The sequence below is a fragment of the Sapajus apella genome, unplaced genomic scaffold (genome assembly GCF_009761245.1).
Source record: "Sapajus apella isolate SASKATOON/1434 unplaced genomic scaffold, GSC_monkey_1.0 scaffold17, whole genome shotgun sequence".
NCBI classification, from domain to species: domain Eukaryota; kingdom Metazoa; phylum Chordata; class Mammalia; order Primates; family Cebidae; genus Sapajus; species Sapajus apella.
This window is the reverse complement of record NW_022436957.1, coordinates 15,517,534-15,533,865: the sequence shown is the minus strand read 5'-3', so window position 1 is coordinate 15,533,865 and position 16,332 is coordinate 15,517,534. Positions and strand designations below refer to the sequence as shown.

At 43.6% G+C, this 16,332-nt stretch overlaps 1 protein-coding gene across 10 annotated transcripts in view; it reads left to right on the top strand.

Moving 5' to 3' along the window:
* Positions 1-16,332, top strand: part of SH3KBP1 (SH3 domain containing kinase binding protein 1) — a 374,021-nt gene that overhangs the window by 82,951 nt on the left and 274,738 nt on the right. Inside the window, exon 1 of one of the 10 annotated variants that reach the window (XM_032286047.1) lies at positions 7,477-8,559. The exons of 8 other annotated variants lie outside the window; for them this stretch is intronic. In XM_032286047.1, coding sequence (XP_032141938.1) covers positions 8,509-8,559 — 51 coding nt within the window. In that variant the 5' untranslated portion in view covers positions 7,477-8,508. Of the gene's footprint in view, positions 1-7,476; positions 8,560-16,332 lie in introns of those variants that run through there. One more of the 10 variants, XM_032286051.1, reaches the window with a different exon arrangement.

The following is a 16,332-nucleotide window of genomic DNA, read 5'->3' as shown; positions in this document are numbered from 1 at the left end:
TAGGAACCCCATTTGGATCGAACTGGGAGGGGTGAGGGACAAGTCACAGAAAACTCATGGTGCTGGTTCAAGAACCACTGAACAATCTATTTACATCCTTCTCCTTTAAGGAGCAAAAGGCTTATTCTGCAGAGGAAGGCTGTGGTCTGAGGGCCCTGGCAAATTACCATTGCAGTTGGGGGATGGAACCCTCCTAGCCCCATCTCACCTGAAAAAGGTATTAATCTGTAGGGAGAAGGGCTTTAAGCAGGTGGTAGACTGAGAACATTGGTGATATTTGCTGCTGCTGGGGGTATGGGGTGGGAGGAGCTCTATCCCTAGAGCAAACACATTGTGAAGCCTACACCTTCAAGACACAGGCTCACCATGTACTTTAGAGACTGAGGCTTGGATTAGAGAACTGCCCTTCTTCCCTTACCCCATCCACATGCTAGCAAGCCCCCAGGAATAACAACAGTGGGTTAGAGCAGGGAGAGCTGCAAGAGACAGGCTCACACTGAGAACAGCATAAAGGAAAGCCCCAAAGCCAAGAGAGGGGACAAAAAAGGTCACTAGAGGAATTTGAAGTTTCTGATGTTCATAGGAACAACAAACCTCAATGCAGCTCAACTCCTGACTAGATTAATATCAATTCCACACTAAGGGCTCATTTACCTCAGTATCTACTACCCTCTACGAGGTGTCTGGGTTTCAACCAAAAATTACAAGGCATGCCAAAAGGCAGGTAAAAGCAGTCTGAAGAGACAAAGCACTTGGTGGAACCAGATGCAGATGCTACATAGCTGCTGCAATTATCAAGACACAGATGTATCTTACCTATATCTGTCCACTGAGTGCCCTTTCTGTGACAGCTGCCATTTTAGGAGCCATTTCAGAATGAGCTTAACAAGGTCTGAGCTTTTAGAGAGCTCCAACAGAGGACAGAGGGCTTAACCACAGACAAGTAAAAAGATAATTATAGATAGTGAAACATACCATGAGGAAACACAGGAGAGGAAAAGGCTAGAGTGGCTGGTGGAGTGTGTAGGGTGTTTCAGGGGAGGAGAAGTTGGAGCCCACACGTGAATGATGAGGAAGAGGCCCCTGCTATTACTAACAGCCATCCAAGCAGAGAACAAAAAGTGTAATTGCCTGGAAGTGTGAACAGGGTTGGATCCTCCCTAGGTCTACACTGTTGCCTTGGAAGGTAAAAGTGCTATGGGCATGGTACTGATTACAGCAAGCTTTACAACTGTGTTGCTGTCATGGCCAACCTCTAGGGATAAAGTAGTGGGTGGGTTTTCTTTAAACAAGTGAGAATTACCTGTTTTCCTCCATTTTGAGGGGCAAGGAGAATGTATTAGACCTTCTTTATAACCTCTTCAGGACCTGGTACAGGGTGAAAAGGAATGTGAATTTGCAATTGTGGGTAGATACTTCATCATTTATTCAGTACAACTGTATTGCTTTTCTTTGTATTAACTCAGCTACTCCTTATGCTCCATCCCCTTCCCCAAGTAGTGATTATTCCTCTGTTACAGATGAGAAAACTGAAGCTCAGAGAGGTTGCCTGACTTGATGAAGATCACAGAAATGTTAAGGGTCAACCTAGTTATTTGAACTCCGGCAGCCTGACTTCACATGATTGTGTTGTAAGAACTAACTAGAAGGATAAGTTTTTTTTTTTTTTTTTTTTTTTTTTTTAAGAGACATTGTTTCCCTGTGTCTCGCCCAGGCTGGAGCGCAGTGGTGCAGTCTCGGCTCAATGCAACCTCTGCCTTCCTGGTTCAAGCGATTCTTCTGTCTCTGCTTCCTGAGTAACTGAGATTACAGGTGCACACCACCATGCCCAGCTAATTTTTGTATTATAGTAGAGACAGGGTTTCACCATGTTGGCCAGGCTGGTCTCCTGACCTGAAGTGATCCACCCACCTTGGCCTCCCAAAATGATCCACCCACCTTGGACTCCCAAAGTGCTGGGATTACAGGTGTGAACCACTGCACCCAGCCCAGTCTACTGTTTTGTAGACTGCATTTTTCACCTGCTCAAATGCTTTTCATACTTTTCTATAGTAGTGTTTATTTTTTGAGAAGATATGAGACATAACATAAATGAACCATATTAAGTACATGACTAGAGAGGGAGACTGTTACATTGGATAAAGAAGATGCTTATATCCATTGGTTTTTGTTTTCCACCATTTGGGCAAGAGAAACACTTTCCCAAGAGTACCTTTCTTGATACATCAAAAGGTTGCTGGTATTTGGTAATGATACATTCATTGAGGGAAATACCAGGTGAATGGAGAGTTCTGTAACCATTAGCAATAACTGAGCACCCACTGTGTGCATGGTTCCTTTATCTGTACCATTCATGGGACTACATATTAGATGAGGAAAAGAGAAAATTTATATATAACACTTCCCATAGACCAGAGACGTTAAGTAAGTTGCCCAAGAGAGCACAGATTGTAAATGCCAAGTCTGGACTTGGGCCGGTGGGTGGCTTAACTCCAGAGTCTGTGTTTTCTTGTGCCTAATTGTGCTATGGTACAGCATTGTCTGGGTGGCCTTGGCTCTGTTCACAAACCTCAAACCATACGGTAATTAGCATGAGGGAGCACCCAAATCTGTCAGGTTCAGAGAACCTGCTGAGAGTCTTGGCTGAGCTATGTGATAGGTTATTTTTTTTAAAAAAATATGCAGCCACATCTCAATTGAAACCACAACTTCCTGTGAATGCCTTATGATGTTATTTGAACAAGGGAAATAAGCACATGAATCTTTAAAAAGTTTCAAGCATATTGATTTTTACGAATGGATGCAATTAGTAGTTCTCATTAGCTCCAGGAATTATGTATCCTGGAATGCTTTGGTTCCACATAAAGCCATTTAATGCTAAAGGATTTTGCAGGTTCTGCTGCTTTGACTATCTAGAGTTGATTTCTACTGGCAGCTTTAAACATGGGCAGCAATGCAAGTGCTGATGCTGCCAGCACAAATGGAACAATGTATTGCTTTAATTTAAAAAACAGGCTGTGTCTCATTTTTGATTCCCTTTACATTTAATCTGACTAGTCATATTTTCTGGGAGGATGGTGAGGGAGAGAGCAGAATTGGACCCTGTTGCTCATCAATAAAGATCCTAGAAAAAAATGGAATGCGAGTTTTGATTGTGCCCTCCCAGTTTTCCGTCTCCCATTTGTAAGGGGGATACAAACAAAAAAACCCTGGAAGATTGTGTAGTCTTAGGCCGCCTAAACTCAGATGTGCCCTTCTTCCTAGGATCTTGTTAAAGGCAGATTGTGATGTGGGGGGCAGGATTTGGGCTGGGGGCTGGTAGGTGTGGGGAAGCTGAGATTCTGCAGTTCTAAGAAGCTCCCAGTGGATCCTCCTTTAGTAGCAAGAATTTCTGACACTTTAGACCTACCTCTCTTCTGGCTGTGTGGATTACCTGGGGGAGTTTAAACAACAAAGTTTCTCAGGGCCACACCAGACCTATTGAATTAGATCTCTGTGGGGGTCAAACCAGCAGATATTTAAATTAAAAAAAAAAAAAAAAAGCCAGCTACTGAAGTGATTTGATAATAAATCTGCCAGCTTTGTTAATTGGGATAGGGGGTTAATGACAGCTTTGAAAACTTTACTGTTGGAATCAGATTGAGATGTTTAAAGATAAGCTTTCTGGTATCCTAAGAGCTTCCACTTTGACCAAAACTACCTGAGCTATCTTAGCAGCCACCCATCTTGGAAGAGAACTCACTAGTTCTTTATGAGTGTGTCCAAACTAGCTTAAATCAGAGAGCGTGGAGAAAAAAATGAGTACTTAATGGTTAGGTTGCTGACCTGCCTAGCATTAGATAATGTCTGTCAAGGCCCCTGGAGTGCATCCAGGGAAGCCAGGGCCCAAATATGGAAAAGAGAAGTCATGATTATGAGGTAGGAGTTGCAATTACCTTTGTGAATATTTAAAGTGTTATTTCAGCTCTTTACTACGCTCCTGGGTTTGGGGTTTCATTTCTAGCAGTGTGCGGAGAGCCAGGACAGGCTAAAAAGAAGGGCTAGGGGATATCTTTGTTGTGATAAAGCAGCTTCCACTGTGGAGTTTTGCTGCTTTCACAGTATGATTTTTTTGTTTGTTTTTTGGATAACTGAGACACCCTAGCAAGCGTCTTCTTAACATTTTGTAAATCTTACTATTAATCTTTTCCCCTGACGTCAAGCAGGAAGATAAGATACTAGGTACAGAATTAGCTTTCACTCTCCTCAAGCCATTTTGTCTCTCTTTTAACTTGGAGTCTTTCTTCAAAACCAACTTTTCCCCAGTGTTGTATTTGTGACTTTTCTTACCCCAGCTCCTTATCTAAGGATTAAAAAAATAAGGGGCTGGGCTTGGTGGCCTTCTCTGTAATTCCAGCGCTTTGGTAGGTCAAGGTGGGAGGATCACTTGAGGCTAGGGATTTGAGACCAACCTGGCCAACACAGTGAGACCTTGTCTACAAAAAATTTAAAAATTAGCCAGGGATGGTGGTATGTGCCTATAATCACCACTACTTGGGAAGCTGAGGTGGGGAAGGATTGCCTGGGCCCAGGAGTTAGAGGCCTGCCTGGACGACATAGTGAGGCCTTGTCTCTAAAATAAATGGAAACCTCACATTCAGAAAAAAAAAAAAGCTGGGCGTACTCTGTCTTCCTTTTCTGAAGTTTTTACAGTGAGAGATGTTGTGCGTTGTCAGCATGAACTTCTGTGTCAGGGAGGGTTGGAGTGGAGAAGCAGAGCGCTAAGCGTGATCTGGATAAGGGATTTTCTGCACGTTGTGGACGCTGCCAGTGCAAATTGCCTCCTGTGTCCTGTGCTGAGCCTGAAGTTGCTGGAGGCAGGTGGGTGTGGATGAGAGTGAGGACTACTGGAACCTGCATCTGGCTCTCATGCCTCCCAACCTCAATGACACAAGTGCCCTGTGGGAGAAATTGGTGCCCTTCCCGAAAGAGAAAGATTAGCCCAGTCCAGTGGGCATCTGTTGAGTGTCTGCTATGTCTTGAGAGCTGTTCTGGACCCCTGGGGAGAGTGTGAGGGGAGAGACTGACCTGGAAACACACTTTTCCAACCCATTGTGGTACATGCCTAGTACGCAAAGGGAGCACAAAGGGAGAGGAACCTACAAACCTGGGGCAGGAGAGGAAGGAATTCGATCAGGTGAGGAGGTCGGGCCAGGGTGAGTGAGAAAGAGGGTGTAGTGTTAGTGTGAACAGAGGCCTACAGCTTGATGAGTACCTAGAAATAAGCCTTGCCAGAGTAAAATGGGAAGCAAGACCAGACAGTGAGGGGGATGTTGCATGCCCTTGTAAGGAACGTGGACTTTTGGGATAATTGGGAACCACTGAGGCAGAATTCTAAATAGGGGTGTGCCACCATCAGATGTGGATGAAGGAAAACTTCCTTCAACCTGTGACCTCTCCTGAATGAGCACATGCTTCTAGGCAAGATATTTATTTTATTTTAATATTTTGGAGTGTAGTGGTGTGATCTTGGCTCACTGAAACCTTCGCCTCCTGGGTTCAGGTGATTCTCCTGCCTTAGCCTCCCAAGTAGCTGGTACTACAGACATGCACCACCATGCCTGGCTAATTTGTGTGTGTGTGTGTGTGTGTGTGTGTGTATTTTTTTTTTTTTTTTTTGGTAGAGACCAGGTTTCCTTGCGTTGGCCAGGCTGGTCTCAAACTCCTGGCCTCAAGTGATCTGCCCACCTGGGCCTCCCAAAGTGCTGGGATTACAGGTGTGAGCCACTGCACCGAGGCTCTAGGCACTTTTTTTTCCTCCCTTGAGGCAGAGTCTTGCTCTGTCACCCAGGCTGGAGTGCAGTGGCACGATCTCGGATCACTGCACACTGCAACTTCTGCCTCCCGGGTTCTGCCTCCCCGGTTCAGGTGATCCTCCTGCCTCAGTTTTCTCAGTAGCTGGGATTACAGGCACCCGCCACCATGCCTGGCTAATTTTTTTGTATTTTTAGTAGCGATAGGGTTTCACCATGTTGGCCAGGCTGGTTTCAAACTCCTGACCTTAAGGGATCTGCCCACCTTGGCCTCTCAAAGTGTTAGGATTTACAGGCGTGAGCCACTGCGCCTGGCCCAGGCAAGGTTTTTAAAATAGCTTTGAGACCTAATTTACATGCCATGATATTGACCCACTGAGTGTCTCAGTCAGTTGTTTTCAATATATTTACAGAGTTGTGTGACCATCACCACAATCTAATTCTTGAACATTTCCATCACCCCCAAAAGAAACCTGTGCCTATTTGCAGTCCCTCTCCATTTCCACGCCCAGCCCTAGGCAACCACTCATCTTTGTAATTTCTCCTTTTTCTTTAACATTAAGAAGAATGTTTTCTGCAAGTATATTATTTACTTTAAGAAGTATCTTTCCCAAATTATAAATTCTTACCCTTGGCTACCCAGTTACTGCTCATTCTATTCCTGTCAGCACACTTGAGATTGCATGGAACAGAAACTTGTCTGGAACTGCCTTAAACACAGGCATTTGCTATTTCACATAATAGGGAGGCTAGAGGTAGGGTGGACCCCAGGGGCAACGTGATCAGCTGCTCAGTGTGATATCAGAAACCCGTGTTCTTGTTGTCTCTTCCCCCACTATGTGGTTCTGGCAGTAGCTTCACCCAAGGGCTGGCTTCCCTGTGGTCATCAGATGGTTGTAGAATGGGATCCATCAGTAGTGGGGCCCGTTCCTTCCTTCCTCACAGCTTGTATGTAGGAGGAGTTATTTCTTGCAGTCTGTTTGGGTGAGCTTCATTCTCTCTGCCCACCCTGAAGCAATGATTGGCTTAGAATTAATTAGGCTGCCCTTCCTAGAGCTGGAAATGGGCTCCACTGGAAATGGATGGGCACCTGTGACCAGGCCTGGGCTCTGCTGGGGAAGGAGGAAGGGAGGCAGCTCTACTGGGTAGGCAACCAGAAGTGCTCACTGAGGGTTACTGACCAACCACATTGGATTGTTTGTTTCCTTTCACTTGGGGACCTTTTTTTTTTTTAATGTTAAACGCAAGCAAGGTGATCCTCTGATTTTGAACTTGTTATCTGGGAGAAGGTAGACCAATCCCAGTTCATCCTGGCTGAGTGACAGCGGATTTGATCAGTGCTCTCGACAGGCTTGAGAGTAATAATATGTGTTTTTGAAGCTGACCCTAGCTTTACATCTCTGAAAGCTATCAATTCAGATTTCACCAATTCAGGAGGTTCTCATAATTTGGTCAAGGAGTGCATTGAAGTTTATCTTTGAAGAGGTTTTTTTTTTTTTTTTTTTGAGATGGAGTGTCTCTCTGTCGCCAGGCTCACTGCAACTCCCACCTCCCAGGTTCAAGTGATTCTCTTGCCCCAGCCTCCTGAGTAGCTGAGATTACAGGCGTGTGCCTCCACGCCTAGCTAATTTTTGTACTTTTGGTAGAGACAGTTTTTGCCATGTTGGCCAGGATGGTCTCGATCTCTTGACCTTGTGATTTGCCTGCCTCAGTCTCCCAAAATGCTGGGATTACAGGAGTGAGCCACCACGCCCGGCCACCTGTGAACAGTTTTATAGTGAGGTAATATTGGTGATGGTGGTAACACTAATGTGGGAAATAAATGATTTGAGTAACATTCAAAAAACCAGTTTGCTTTAGGATAGAAATGTCTAAATATATAACTAGTAGTAAATATTAGAAAATTACTCCTAATATTAAGTTAGTCCCTTGTAATCTCTCATTGGGGGAAAAATAAAATCCTGCTCTATGTCAGTATTTGAATTACTATATGAACTTGAAATTAGCAAAAATGGATTTTCTTTCAAGTATAATTCATGCTTCACTGAGCCAAATAGATATTCTGCCAGTTATTTGGACTTTATTAAATTTTGCTTTATATGTAATAAAAAATCAAGGTAAGCCTCTGCTTTGCAAAGTCATTTATTTGATCAGGAGCTGTATTTTAGAGTGCATTTCAGGGTGAGGTTTGTCCACATATAAGTAATGAGCATTTGCTGGTGCAGCTCTTAATGGTGAGAACGGATGTCGAAGAAAGCAAACACCATATGCCCTTTGTTTCCCGTGCATGTCCTCTTCTGGAGGCCTGGGTGGAGTGTTTCAGCTGTCTCAAATAATCTCCATTTTGCTGTTACTGCAGACTCTGCAGTTCTCCAGCTCTCTCCTCTCTGATGTTAATTATAACCTCTTCCTAATTAGGTGGCTCTTCCTCCTCCTCAGTCATACAGGTTCCATACTCTCAAATGCCAGAGATTGGATTACTTTTTAAAAATGAGTTTCTCTTGATTTGTGACAGAAATAAGTGCAAAGAATTAAAAAAAACCAGTGTGAGTGTGTAGTGGGAGGGGCAGGCGGGTTGGTTACGGGACAGGATGCTTAGAATAATTTTGCTGCCAAGTGAATCAGAGAGACTTGCAGTTCTCGGAGAGCACGGAACTTATTCCTGCCCAGAGTTCAGGCACAGCCATCCAGAAATTACCATTTCATACTTCACAGAATGGAGGTTTCAGCAGCCAAAGCCCCAAGTGCCGCAGACTTGTCTGAGATTGTAAGTAGGCTGTATATCTGTTTTGATTGTTATGATGTCTACATCTTTCGTAGCCTGTTGCCCAACTACTTTGTAGGCCAGGAGGGAGGCATGATGGGGAATTTGGTCTCAGGTCAGTCCTTCCGAGATGGTGACCAACACTGTTTTCCACTTGGCCCCAGGTGTCAGTTTTCTGGTTTGTAGCTGAAGGGTATTTCTTTCACTAAGCCCTTGTCTGTGACAGAAGTGGATTCCTTTGGCTGAGTTCTTTTGTAGTGGCATTTATAAAGATTTTGAATAGCTCTGTCATCTGGTTTGGTGACTCTTTCTCTCTCTGATCACTATTGACAGCCAGGTGAGTTTTCTCTAGGGGACAGTGCACACAGACAGCTGCATTCAGCCAAACCCCCTGCAGGCATCCATTTCTGCAGTGAGGTACCCCTCTCAGGGGTTGGAAGCAGGTAACATTTCTAATGCAGCTGGCAGATTTGGGAACCTGGGAGGAAGCCAGGTATGGAATCTAGCTTTCCTGTATTGTGAAGAAATAAAGGGGATAGGGGTTGAGAATGAGATGGGAAACAGGAAAGAAAGTCAGCTTGGGGTCTGTCATGAGCACTGTCCTGTTGCCAGATAACCAATCGAGGTGTCGGGAGAGGTTCAGTTCCCCACTCAGCTAACTATGCAGCCATGGGCTGCTAACCAAGATCTCTCCAAGTCTTACTTTTCTCATTTGAAAATCTCCATCCTACCACCTCACAGGGTTACTGGATTGTTTGAAATAATGAATGTGAAGGCACCCGGTGCTTGGTTGCTGTCCTTTTCCTTTTCTGTGGCACTCTATGCCATAAATGCAAGCAGTATGCTGGGCTCTGTGAGATGCCACCAGTGTTGCTGACCTGGCTTGTTTCAGGGCAGCTTTTGTGGCCACCAGGCTCTCATGGTCAGTGTCATAGGTTTGATCTAGGGGTTGGCCAGTTGGCCTTGCTTAAGTCTGTAGCCCCAGGTTGCCCTTTCAGTCACAGCCAGGTAACCCACCTCCCAAAACAAGGTCCTGGGGAAAGGGTATGAATGAGTCATGCTTATGTCTCATAGATAACATTTAAGTTAAAGATGATGGGAACTGGGGACCCAAGTTAGAAGAGTGTGTTACAGGTCCTCAGGGAGAGTGATAATTCAAAAGATCCCTTTCCCATCCAGCTTTGAGTTTCCAACTTATTAAAAACCTAAATTCAGCCAGAGCAAGGGAGAAGGAAATGAAAAGGTAAACCTTGGCCAGGCACATGGCTTATGCCTGTAATTCCAGCACTTTGGGAGGCTGAGGCAGGAGGATTTCTTGAGCCGAGGAGTTTGAGACCAGCCTGGGAAACATGGTGAGACCCTGTCTCTACTAAAAATACGGCATGGTGATGCATGCCTTTGGTGTCAGCTACCCAGGAGGCTGAGGCTGGAGGATTGACTGAGCCTGGGAGGCTGCAGTGAGCCATGATTGTGCTACTGCACTCCAGCCTTGGTGACAGGAATGAGACACTGTGTAAAAAAAAAAAATTAAATAAACCAAGAAAACTGCTGAGTAGTCATCTGAATTCTGATTCAGAAGTACATGTAGGACACCATCATGCTATTTTTCCGTTGCGTTGTTTCAGTTAATGTATTTATGAATTTAGGCAGCTACTATGTATGTCAGTCAAGCCCCAATTGCCCTTCCACTGTGTGTGTATGTGGGTGTGTGTGTGTGTGTGGGTGTGTGTGTGTGTGTGTGTGTGTGTGTGTTTAGGGCACTTTCTAGAGCCTGCTCTGTTAATTAACTGTACTATGTGCTTTATATTTGCTATGAATTAATTGCTAATGATAGTATTCCCTTGCCAGTCACAAGTTCTCCCACCCCTTTCCCCCATTGAATTCCTTGTATTTCATCTCATCCATAGGCTCAAGTTGTTTGTCTTTGGCTGGCAAGACTCCTCAATAATCGTGTATCAGTGATCTCTGACACAGTGCTAACTTTTATCACTGATTATGGAGAGCCATTGTATAAATCATCAGGACAGTGTGTTTTGCATATGATGATTTAAGAGCACCTCTTAACCAACATCAGAGTAATGTATCAGAGTGCCAACCTTCAGTACTTTTCTATTGCTTTTCATTAAAATCCGCTTTCTCTTCTACGACCTGCTGGGCTTCGTATGGCCTGGCTTCAGCCTCTTGAGGGTCATCTTCATACTTTGGCCACTGCCTTCCACCATACCAAGTTTTTGCCTATCCCAGCACTGTCTCTGGGTCCAGGCACTTGCAGCTCTCACTGCTGGGAATGCCCCTTTTTTTCTTCCTGGCTCCTTGCTTGGCTGACTCTTTCTCCTCTTTCAGGTACCACTCTGAGTAGCCCTCCAGGGCCATCTTGTCTCAAGGGCTAGCCTCCATCTTGAGTTTCCTTTCTCCATTCCTATCACATCACCACATTTATTTCCTTTGTAGTCCTTATATCACAGCCTGTAAATATTTTCTTAACTCATTGATTTACTTGGTATTTGACATCTCTCACACCAGAATTTCAGCTCCATGAGGGCAGGGGCCTTGTCTGTTTTATCCCTATCATATCTCAGCTCTTAGTTCAAATCTAGATGCATGGTAACTGCTCAACATATGTTTGTTGAATTAATAGTTGCTTTGGAGAGTTAACATGGTGAATGACTTTTAAGTAGTTTGTGGCTGCGAGCTGATAGAGATAGTCTCATCTTTTATGTGGCTGGCCCCCTCCCCATCTGCATTCGTCATTGCTCTGGCACTTTGGGAGCATTTCAGACTTCAGGGCACTGTTTCCTTCTCTTGGGCAGCCCCTGACTGGTGTCTGGAATAACCCTCTGTTGTAAGCGTCATTTTTGTTCTCAAAATGAAAACCACCTGTCTTCAAAGTGATTTGCTTAAAATAAATGCTTTATTTCTTTACTGAGACCTTTTTCCCTTTCTGCCTTTCTCCACCTCCTGCCAAGAATAATGTGAAAAACCCCATTATCTTGGAAAGTGGTTTTCCCTCTGGTTAGAATCCAAAGCCAGATGACTTACCACCAAGTGTGCTGGGGTAATAGCATTCCCCTGCCCTGCTGCTCTCAGATGTTAATGAGGTCTCAACCTTGGCACTTCCCTTCTTTGTATATTTTCTTGAAACTTACTTCCTACAGGTAAAGAAGCTAGCCCAAGATACCACCTAAATGGCAGTGGGGGGTAGGGACCATGTCTAAGTAGCACTCTGTGGCAGACTGATTGCCAGCCCACTGACACCATATACCAATTCCAGGGAGTTGACAGTTTTTACCCCCATTTTAGAGATAGCAAAATGGAGGCTCACTGAGATTAGGTGACTTATTCCTAAGCACATAGGTTGCAACCAGCCAAGAGCAGAAACCAGGCTTGTCCGATTCCCAGATTCATCTTTTATTTGTTGATGTACTCAGTGTCTCTCAGGGTTTTATCGACCAAGTCCTGCAGTTAAAAAAAATCTGTCAACTTGGTCCATGGTATACATCCATGTAGCTGAAGTAAGTTTCCTGAAATAGTAGCTGCCTTCACTGTGTGTGATACCCTCTTGTATTCTCCATTCCATTCAACAGATGCTTGTCAGGACCTTCTAAATTGATTACATGGCCCACCAATTGGTAGCAATCCATTTGAAAACAGTTTGAGAAGCATAAGTATAGGTGAGGTGTAAACTGTGCTTAGTTTATATAGAGGTTTACATGGTGTAAGCTATTAAAAAGAATTTTTATTGGCAGTGTAATATATATACATAAAATGCACATGAGGGTATGGCTGTTGAATTTTCACAAACTGAGCACGTCTGTGTAACCAGTGCCACATCAAAACACGCGCCATTGATTTAAGCTTCTTTCAATCAAGACAGAGGTGTATGGAATACAACAGAAACTGATGGCTCCTCAGTTTGTTGTGAATTACTCACATACAGCTTACTCCATGGACAGGCTCTTTTTGGAGGTCCATAGCTTGCCTTTCCAGTGATGGGTCCTGGCTGGTGTTTGTTTGAGGTCCAACAACTGCCGAAGGAGTGGAATGTGGCCTCTGTAATGGCCTCAGAAATTAGCACAAAAGAAGGGCTGACTGAGAATGTGCCTGGTAAAATGTGAACATGAAGGAGGAGGAGGAAAGGGCAAGGCCCTGCAGCTGAGTACAGAAACATTAAGAGTGTGAGAATTTGTGGTCATAGTAATTGAGACCAATTTTACTGAAATGGAGGGCGATGAAAGGAGGAAGGAAAAGGAATTTGTGATTATAGCACCAAGCCTCTAAAGGTTAATGAATGCACCTATAAGATAAGAAATATCTACCTCTCATGGTGAGTGTTGACTTTTAGAGAAAATTGTTTTAGTATACTGAACTAATTCTTGGCAAAAGATGTAGATGCATCTCCATGCAAAGGCAAGCTAGAGCAACTTTGCTTTCATAATGTATGGGTTCTGTAAAGCTGTCTTGGTGGACATGCCTTATGTAATTCATCGTAATGGGTTGTGCATAGAAATGAAAGGAAGCGAATATCGTACCATGCCTTGAAACATTGAATACTAAGTTACAAAGGGCATTAATTAATAAAACTTTATGGGATTCATTTATAGCTCACTTTTAGTCAAACTGAAATAGGTTTCCTGAATCAGGGACTGTAGGATAATAATAAATCCTTTTGTCTTTGTTGATCAGATAAGCTCTTACTCACTGACTTTCTGTTACTTTCTTGGCACTCAGAGTCATGCCTGGGTACTAAGGACTTGCTGAATGAGTGGAAGGATTAGGGACAAAAAATCATAGGTGGCATTTAATGAGTGTGTACTGTGTGCTTTGCCTCTTTTATCTGATTTAGTCATCACTACAAGCCTGTGAGGCAGGCACTGTAAACATTTTCTTCTTTATTTATTTATTGAGACAGGATCTCACTCTGTTGCCCAGGCTGGAGTGCAGTGGTGCAATCAGAGCTCACTGCAGCCTTGACCTCCTGGGCTCAGGTGATCCTCCCACCTCTCAGCCTCCTGAGTAGCTGGGACTATAGGTGCACATCACCATTCCTGGTTGGTTGTTTTTTTTGGTGTTGTTGTTTTTTTATTTTTTTTCTGTAGAGACAGGGTTTCACCTTATTTCCCGGGCTGGTCTCGAACTCCTGGGCTCAGGGATCTCTGCCCGCCTGATCCTCCCAAAGTGTTGGGATTATAGGTGTGAGCCACCATGCCCAGCCTTACCCCTTTTTTTAGAGCAACCTTATATCCTCTGCTTGTCTGAGGACAGTTCTGTTGTATGCCTGTTGTCCTCACATTAACATTGACATTGCCTCCTTTCATTCTCAGATGTCCTGGTCAGATGATAAATTATTTCACTCTGAAATGTTCTGGCTTGGATAGACAGACAAGGAAACTGAGACACAGAGAAGCCACATCACTTTCCATGGTCACCAGGCTAGTAAGATGTAAAGGTGGGATTTTTTCCTTAGAGTCTGATTCCAGGTCGTGTTGTCTGATCACTAAGTTCTGGTGCTTCACAGTTTAAGCCATGGAAGAGATAGTATAGAAAAACAACTCTTTATGTTTTTCAGTTCCAGTATTTAGTAAAAATCACTGCCAAGTTAGCATCTGAAGTATGTTAATGTAGTTCAGGGCAGTGGGAATGTGCTAGGTAAAGACTCATTGAAACCCTAAGTGTGTGTTCATTAGTAAACCTGGACAATTAGTACCCTACGATGATAATACCATTTATGTGTGCATGGTGCTTTATAGTTTACAAAACTTTTTCTCTCACATTATTGTGTTGAAGCTTCTTGTGCACTCAGAAGTGGGAGGTGGATGGCCTGTGGTAGGATTCCCAGTTTACAGAGGAGAATGGGGTAATCAGCAGGGTGGTACAGTTGCTTGCCTGAGGCTTCACTGCTAGGAAAAGGCAGATCCAGGATTCAGCCGAGGTATTCTGCCTCAGCGATCAGTGCGCGCGCGCGCTCGTTCTCTCTCTCCCCTCCCTCCCTCTCTCTCTCTCTCTCTCTCACTCTGTCTCTCTCTCCATATATATATATATATATATATATATATATATATATATATATATATTTTTTTTTCCCCCCCCTTGAGACAGTGTCTTGCTCTGTCACCCAGGCTGGAGTGCAGTGGCGTGATCACAACTCACTGTAGCCTTGACCTCCCAGGCTCAAACAATCCTCCCACCTCAGCCTCCCAAATAGCTGGAATTACAGAGGTGCAACCACCATGCCTGGCTAGTTTAAAAAAATTTTTTTTTAAGAGCTGGGGTCCTACTATATTACCCAGGCTGGTCTGGAATTCCTAGGCTAAAATAATCCTCCTACCTCAGCCTCCCAAGGTGCTGGGATTACAGTCATCAGCCATGTGTGCCTGGCCAGATGTTCTTATACAGTCATTTGAGGGTGCTGTTTATGAAGGGTTAGGGAGTCACTTGAAGACTCATTAACCTAACCCAGAGTTTCTCAGCCTTGGCACTGTTGACATTTTGAGCCAATTAAGCCTATTGTGGGGGCTGTCCTGTGTGTTATAGGATGTTTAAGAGCATCCTTGGGCTCTATTCAATAGCACAGTTCCCTCATCCTTCTGCCAGATCCCTTCAAGTTGTGACAACATGGGAAAGTGTCTCCAGACATTACCAAATGTCCCTTGCCGGGGCACAGTTGACTCTGGTTAGGAACCACTGGCCTAACATAATGGTCACATTTAAAAAAGGGAAAGATGACCTTGAAAGTGTTAAACCTGTCTTATTCCCCTTTCTCTAGTTTCTAAAGCATCAGAAAAACTGTTGAAAGACCAGCAAAGGGGCAAAAGAGAGAGAGAGAGAACAAGCAATATGTTTCATGTTGAATTATCTTCCATGGAAGAGCATTGTGTCTGCCAAAGGATAAGATAGCCAACATTTTTTAAGTTAAAAATCACACAGTTAAAAATATTTTTATAGAAAAGTTAGAATAGAGATCATCCAAAATATACACATACAGAATCTCCTGTAATCCTACTGCTGAGATAACCATGGTTCATATTTTGGTCTGTTTCCTTCTAACTTTTTCCAGCATGCATATACAAGTATATATTAAAAATAATTTTTGGTCAGGCATGGTGGCTTACACCTGTAATCCTAGCACTTTGGGAGGCTGAGTCAGGTGGATTATTTGAGGTTAGGAGTTCGAGACCAGCTTGGCCAACATGATAAGACCCCGTCTCTACTAAAAATACAAAAATTAGCTGGGCATGGTGGCAGTCACCTGTAATCCCAGCTACTCAGGAGGCTGAGGTAGGAGAATCTCTTGAACCTGGGAGGCGGAAGTTGCACTGAGGCGAGACCACGCCATTGCACTCCAGCCTGGGCAACAGAGTAAGACTCCATCTCAAATAATAATTATTATAATATAATTATTATTTTCCAAATAGAGCCATGCCAAAATGCTGTTATAATCAGCTTTTTATTAAATGTACCACAAACATCTTTCCACATCTATGATATAGAATTACTAAATTTTGTAGTATTTTGTTTTATGGCTAGCATATAATTTATTCACTTAGTCTCCTGTTGTATACATTTGGTTTGTTTATTTCTAATTTTGTTTTTGCTGTTAACATGCAAAACTATGGTGAGTATCCATGTGTATACTTATGTCCTTCCCAGCTTGTTTTTTTTTTCCTTCTAGAAGTTATGATCACTGTAATTTTTAGTATCCATTGAGCAAGATGTGGAATTTGTAATGTTCTCGATTGTATTTTAATTATGTCACATACCTTTACCCCTCAAAATTAT